Source organism: Monodon monoceros, unplaced genomic scaffold (genome assembly GCF_005190385.1).
Source record: "Monodon monoceros isolate NGI ecotype Baffin Bay Population unplaced genomic scaffold, NGI_Narwhal_1 Super_Scaffold_2, whole genome shotgun sequence".
Lineage (NCBI taxonomy): Eukaryota > Metazoa > Chordata > Mammalia > Artiodactyla > Monodontidae > Monodon > Monodon monoceros.
Window position 1 is genome coordinate 30,681,904 of NW_021703776.1, and position 7,573 is coordinate 30,689,476.

At 46.6% G+C, this 7,573-nt stretch overlaps 1 protein-coding gene across 1 annotated transcript; it reads right to left on the reverse strand.

Moving 5' to 3' along the window:
* Window positions 1–1,414: 1,414 nt before the first annotated feature.
* Window positions 1,415–5,839, reverse strand: IL6 (interleukin 6). The gene is given in 4 exon segments (XM_029234216.1): window positions 1,415–1,995; window positions 3,273–3,419; window positions 4,258–4,371; window positions 5,477–5,839. Coding segments are annotated over 4 exon segments (795 nt in total). The 3' UTR covers window positions 1,415–1,824.
* Window positions 5,840–7,573: the final 1,734 nt, after the last annotated feature.

The window sequence follows — 7,573 nt, forward strand, 5'->3', positions numbered from 1 at the left end:
TTCATCACATTTACATACTTTATTCAACGTCTGTCTTCCTGCCATAGCGTAAACAACACGAACAAACATGTCTACTTGTTCACCCACGCATCCCCAGCATCAGCTGACATATATGGCGCTCCAAACATTCTCGTTTGAAGAATGGATGTGTTGGCTGACTGCTACTTCTCTTTGTTCTTTGATTTGGCTCTAATTTTGGGACGCCCGCTTGTGATGCATGGTTTCTAGAAAACAGAGTATGTGGTTCTTCTCTTGCTTGACACCTCTCAGTTTTTGACCCCTGTGGACTTTCCCTTGCTCAGCAGAACTCCTCCCCTGGAGGAAGACATCCGTGGTGGTTAGGGTGGGGAAAGCTTTATTAGAAGACAGAACTTTTATATGGCTGGGGCTTAAAAGGGGAAATCTTCGCCAAATTCCCAACATAGCATTGATGTGGGACGCAGGGCCATGTGCACTTACCAGGTTGTCCCTCTCACCACCACTCTCAGCGGACGTGAGAGGAGAAGGCAGACAGGGAATGTTGCTGGTGGGAAAGAAAATGGAGGGAGGTACACAGGCGCCGACTACTTGCTGCCTCCTCTGGAAGGTCTTAGAATATTTCTTCCCAAGCCTTGCTAGTTTTTCCTTAAGAAAAAGATTCATAAGTGCACAGTACTTGTGATTTCCCCACTCACTGACCAACAGCATGTATCCTTAAGAACGGACGTGTCTTAGATTTGATTATTTATTTGTGGTTTCTTCATTCGGCAAGGGTTTATTGGGGCCTCCTATGTTCGGGTTCTGGGCCATGGGCTCCAGATGCAAAGATGAATACAATAGAGTCTGCCTTCTTGAGGAACCCCATGCTGGCTGGAAAGAAAAATCAACCCATTTTAAGATGTGATACAATGTGGTCAGTGCTATGATGGACAGGTCTGTGCAGTGTTTGAGGAACCCAGAGGAGAGAGGCGGAAATTCTAGTTATTATTTGGAAACTTGCACATTGCTGTGTTTTCTGCAAGTGGTTGCACCATGTCCAAGGCTTTTGATTGCATCTTTAAATGTATTCCGCATATCCTCTTGGGATTTTCTACATCATCTGTCAGTTCCCTGGGGGGTAGTGTGACCTAAAGGTTAAGAGTAGGGAGCCTGGAGGCAGGTAGACCTGGATTTCAAATCTGTGGTTTACCTTCCAGCTGGTGACTGAGGGAATCACTCTCCCACATCCAGAAAAAAGTATGCAAATGCAAGGATTAAATATGATGCATGCAACACATTTAGCTTGGTGCCTGACGTTCAGTAGGTGTTCAATCATATCTTTCTCCAGGTGACTGCACCTTTCTTTTAGTGGTGGTGATAGCAATGGAAACTAGTTTATACTAAGCTTCACAGGACACACAAAGGTTTAGTTGCTAATATTTTTTAAAAAGGCCTTTATTGGTATAAAAACAGTTTAAACATTATATAAATACAATATAAATATTTCTTTTAAAAATATGTATAAGTTAGCATTTTTTTTTTGAGGTAAGCCTACACATTCCAAGAAATGATCTGGCTCCGAAACAGCAAGGGTATTCAAGCCGCATAGCCATTTTTACGTTACTTTTTCAAAACAAGTACATAAAATATTTCAAGAGGCACTTCATAAAAATATAAATATCACTTACATAAATTAACTCGATATCACATATTTAAATATCAATAAATTAAAAATAATTAAAATAGTGTCCTAACGCTCATACTTTTAGTTCTTCATAGAGAACAACGTAAGTTATGTGCCCAGTGGACAGGTTTCTGACAAGAGGAGGGAATGCCCATGAACTACAGCGACCTTCGGTGCCCCAGCTACTTGATCCGAACAGCCCTCAGGCTGAACTGCAGGAAGTTCTCAAGGCTTCGCAGGATGAGGATAATCTTTGTGTTCTTCATCCAGTCATCGTTCTGCGACTGCAGGTTATTCATCAGGCTGGCATTTGTAGTTGGGTCAGGGGTGGTTACTTCATCTGGATTCTTGACCTGAAGGGAACAGAAAACAAAAGGAATTGTTTAAATACCGGACAGATCTTTTGCAGTGGAGAGATACTCTGGCCTGTGGGAAGGTGTTCAAATTGGGGTGAAGGAGCGGATTGGGGCCACCTGCCTTGGCTTGCCCAGATAGGGGGAGGTGCCTCTCCTCTGAGCCCACAGAGCTTAGGACCCGCTCACAGCAGCTGAGCTCGAATCTTTTTGCTGCTCTGTCTCCGTTAGACCATAAGCATTCCATGGGTAGCCATAGTATCTTATGTGTCTTCTGTTATCCTAAACAGTGCCTGGCGCGTAGTCGGAATTCAATAGATAAATGAAGAACTTTGAGTTAAAGGCATTTTAATAGGTTCTTCGGGGAACTCTAATACTTTTCTCTGGTTTTGCTCTCACCCATTCATCCCGCATCTGTTAAGAGATCACTGCTCTGAGGGCTTGAAGAGGACTGGGCAACGCCTTTCAATGGACCCACTCACATGGAGCTAAGTAATTGTGGAAGGCCTTGCACCTCCAAGTGTGATCCTGGAGCACTGCAGCCTCACCAGAACCTTATTAGAAATGTGAGTCTCAGGTCTCACCCCAGACCTGCTGAATCAGACTCCGCATTGTAACAAGATCCTCCAGGAAGCTCGTGTGCACCTTAAAGTGGGAGAAGCCCTGGTTTAGGGCAACCTGGTTTAGCCCTGGTTTAGAAAAGGCAGAGACAGGATTAGCACCCATGTGCCTGCTTCTCAGTCCAGGGCCCTTCTCTTTGCACTTTGGCTCATCCACAAATTGTGCCATCAGGCCTCCACCATGTGGCATTTGAATGGCTAGCTGGTAGTGACCAAAGCTCTTGGTACCTGCTCTTTCAGCCTTTAGCCATTTCTCTGCATTAACTCTTTGGCAAAAGAGTAAGGGAAAGGAGTTGAAACTACCATAATAACACGAATGTCAATTGGCAATATTAAAATAATTGTTGTGCTCTTTGTTCTGTTATGAGGATCACTATGTGAGGTTGAATGTGCTTCCTTCTGCCTCTACAGGTATTTTTTCCTTATTTCTTAAGCTCTTAGAAGTTGATGTTAAAACCCTCCCCATTTAACAGAGTTTTAAATACAGTTATTGATGTCTTTTGCAGAAGAGAGCAAAAAGAAAAAGTTTTAACTATCAGGAAATATTTCTCAGATCCTTTCCGTCACACATGGCCATCTCTTTTGAATTGGCTCTGCACTGCCGAGTTGTCTAGGCTGCTTTCTTTGAGCCAAGTGAGGGGATGAGAAGACACCCACCTTTTGCCTCAGGATCTGGGCCAGTGCTTTGATGCTAATCTGCACAGCCTCGATGCTTCCCTTATCACCCTCATACTCGTTCTGGAGGTAGTCCAGGTATATCTGATACTCCAGAAGACCGGTGGTGATTCTCATCAAGCAAGTCTCCTAAGAGGAAAGATGGTGGGAAAACTGGTTATTGCTAGGAAGACGTAATCGATTTTAAAAGTTAAAATTGCTCTAATTCAATAACTTCTCCGTCTGCCCCTCCAGGGAACTTCCAGTACTTCTTAAGCATCATGTTTTGAGACATGATGCTGAAGCTGCAGTGCTCCAGGATCACACTTGGATGCTCAAAGCAGCAGGTCTCATGTTTTGAGACCTGTTGTTTAAGGACAGCATCAGCTGCCCCATTTAAAATATCTGGACAGTGAGAGGCACCGCTTCATTTTCCCCAAAGCCCAGTAGATGCTAGATTGTGGCAAGGGGCCTTCCTCCGATTCTCTCCATAATGCTCTTCCCTCTGGCTGCACTCCTGCCCTTGTCAATGTCGGGCGGAAAGCTCCTTTTATGAAATAAAAGGGCTGAAACCTCCTTTTATGAAATAATCAGAAGTCAGTGGAGGTTATGCCACTGTCTGGCAGGAGAAGGGTATAGAGAATGACCTCAGCAGGGGGTGCAGGCCTGGATCCTGCCAAGGGCAGCCAAAGAGGAGAAAGGTCCCTGGACCAACTTACGCAGGATAAACTAGCTAGACCTGTGGGGTTTCCTAACATTTGACTGTTGTGAAAATTCCAGCACAGAGGGGCTATCTCTGACCAAGTCCTTCAAAAATAAGTTGCCTTTAATAGCGTTTAAGTTGGCCTCCTCATGAAATTTACATGATGCTCTTCACGTTTATCCCCTTCTTGATTACCTACCTGGTCTATATGTGTACAGACACTGCATGCAAGAGGGAGAACTTTTTACTAAGGAGTAGCTAAAAGTGAACGTACTGCATTCGTACCTGATTGAACCCAGATTGGAAGCATCCGTCTTTTTCTGCCATTTTTGGAAGGTTCAGATTGTTTTCTGCCAGTGCCTCCTTGCTGTTTTCACACTTGTCATACTTCTCACACATCTGGGAAAGAATATCGGAACCGTTATCGTATAAGTGCCCCTAAAGCAAACACCACTAGAGGGCTGATGCCCTCTGGCCCTCGTGGCCAGGAAGCTCTCTAGGAAAAGTGAAGTCACAATCCATTAGCCTCCAGGCAAGCAAGGTCTACAGGAGATGAGCACACTTGGGTTCAATTCGAGCCTCACCTGTGGCTTCACGTTTATGACCTATTCCAAGTCTCAGTGTCCCTATCTCTCCAAGTTGGGGATAATGAAATACCTCCCCTGTAAGTTTACTATGAGGATAAGACACAATATCTATATAAAGTGCCTGGCACATAGTAGGTACTTAATAAATAACAGGAATTTTGATGATAATTGGGTGAATATAATTTGAGCCGTAGAATGTCCCAGCTGGAAGGACCTTTCAGATCATCTAGTCCAATTCCATAATTTTACAGATGGGGCCCAGAGTTGGTAGAGAATTTGCCCAAGATCACAAAGCTTGTTCAGCAGAACCAGAACTAGATTTGGGGCTCCCAATCCCCTCTCCAGTATTCTTTCCTTTCTACCAAAGCGGAGCCAAACTACCTTACATTTAAAGCTTGGGGGCTGCTTTAACGTACCTATGATTTTGCCACTTCAGTGGGCTATCGGGTATGCATTTTATATGCCAGAATGACTTTGGGGAATCCCTAACCACTGAGCTGGCGTCACCTAAAAGAACTGTGACTGCCCTGAGAAGCTGTACAGTCATTTCAGGTGGTGATTTTTAATCCTCCTAAAGTCCGAAACACGAAAAAGACTGACAGACCTTATTTTTTGGTTGTGGAAAAGGAAGTCCGGAGAGGCAGTGTAACCTTCAGCTCACACCAAGTGTGGAGCTGAGAATGGGCCAGGGAGCATGGATCCCAGCCCCACTGTAGATTCTCCAAGAGAAAAAGGAACTACCTGGGACCAGCAGCAGAGGAGAAATTACAGGACACAGTCTGCCCCTTTGGCTTCAAATCCAAATTGCCTCCAAACCCAGCAAAGACCTCCCAGTGCAGGAGCCCCCGTCCACATCCAAGGGCAAGGAAATAGATGCCCACACAGGCCCTCCATCACCCTCAGGCAAGCCTACCTACCTCCTTTCTCATTGCGGAGATTTTGCCGAGGATGTACTTAATGAGAGCTTCAGTTTTGTCTGGAGAGGTGAGGAGTAGTCTGTCTGAAGTGGTATCATCTTTGAAATCTTCTCCCAGGGGTCCCGGGGTAGGGAAAGCAGTAGCCGTCACCAGGAGCAGCCCCAGGGAGAAGGCGACTGTGCCGGAGGGAAGGGAGAGCAGCCAGTGAGCAGAACGCACCGCTGGGGGAGCTGTGCTTCTGGCTGCTGGCCGCCCGCCAGCCCTCGGGGCAGCGGATACACACCGCCTCCCTGGCCCAGCACGGCTGCCAGCCAGTTCCAGGGCGAGGGATTTCCTTCACTTACTTGTGGAGAGGGAGTTCATAGCTGGGTTCCTGGAGCGCAAATGGAGCTCTCTTTCTCGTTCCTGGTGGGCTCGAGGGCAGACTGAACCTCAGACATCCCCGGTCTCATATTTATTGGGGGTTGAAACTCTAATATTGAGACTCATGGGAAAATCCCACATTTGATAAATCTTTGTTGGAGGATGGGGGTGGGACCAGAGCGGGTGGGGCTGATTGGAAACCTTATTAAGATTGTGCAATGTGACGTCCTTTAGCATCACAGGAATCACAACCAGGGGAAAGAAGTCATTACCAAGGCTAGTCCTCAGAAGCTGGATCACTCTTCCTTTACTTTCTGTTTTTTTTTTTTTTTTAGTGACTCAGCACATTGGCATGTCTTGAGAAGGAAAGTAAAGCTGAAATCATGCTCGAAGTTTAACGCGGGGTGGCAAGGGGGTGGGGCCGGGGGGGGAAGCTAAGGCTGACTATGGTTAAAAAATACTTTAATTACCAGATTAACTGGCTGGGATTTAGTATTCCAGTTTATTGGTGTTTGTAAAAAACCTGAGATGAGTTTCCTCAGACCACCCCACAGCCCACTGGCCTGGGGTTACAAATAAGATACTGCGAGCCCTCTGCAGTACTTTTTTCCTGGGCTCTTGCCGTGACCAGCTGTGGCTGAACCGCCTGACTGCCCCCAAATCTCGTGCACTAGTCGCTAGGAGTCTCCAGGTGCAGTGTGGGTGCATACCTAAATGACTCCTTTTCGCCACCACGTGGCATCTGCCGTCTTCCTCCTCACCTGCTCCAGCTCACTTTGGCCAGGTCAGCGATAGCCCTGCTCACTCCCCAGTGGCCTTTTGGGGATCCTCCCCATGAAGACTTTGATCTCTGTGCCATGGGGGTTGTCTTGTCGCTCCACTGGCCACAGGGTGACCCTGCTCCCATGGGGAGCCCCGAGGACCCTGGGCGGGTTCTCGGTCTGTTGGAGTCCTCAATTTACTGACACACACACCGGGTTCAGGGCAGAAGTGGGGAGAACACTACTCACCTCTTTGATGGGATGTCAAAGGAGGACCTTGTGGCATTTTCTGGATCTTGTGTTCATAGCACCCCCCTGCTGTATGACTTGATTTAAATCCAGAAGCGGCTGAGAAGAATCTACTTGTAAAACAGTGTCCTAGGTTCGGAATCAGGCTTCTCCTCCAATGCCTCAGCCTTCCAATTTGGGTTGAACTTGAACGGGCTTCCTCAGTCCTTACAAGAGGGTCCTTGGTTTCATGCAAATGGAGTCTATACCAGGGTGCCCCGCCAGTCTCCAGAACACCCAGACAGCTCAGAAGATCGGTTCCAGGCTGAGACTAGGACCCTTGTATGGCACCAAAAAAAAAAAAATTTTTGTTTTGTTTACATAACACAGTGTTAACATCACAATCAGCTTCTTTGCTTTGCAAAGAGGATCTTGTCAGGATTGCTAAAACAAGGACCTCAGCCAGGGTATTTAAAATATGAATCGATTTACTCAAGTTTTGTTTTGCGCACAACATGTTGGGACCTGCCTGTTGGGGAAAGTGAGGTCATTCATTCTTTCGCTGACTTTCTAAACAGAGAGGCAGGTCCTGCGGTGGTGGTAGCAGGGTTTTGAGTTTGAAAATGAAAATGGGAGAGGTTGGCCGAATGCTTTCGCTTTTAGTGCTCTTGGGTCTTGAGCAACTCAGACACCCGCAGCCAAGCCTCCTGCACTGAATGAAGCCACCTCTCCGGCTCCCCTGCGA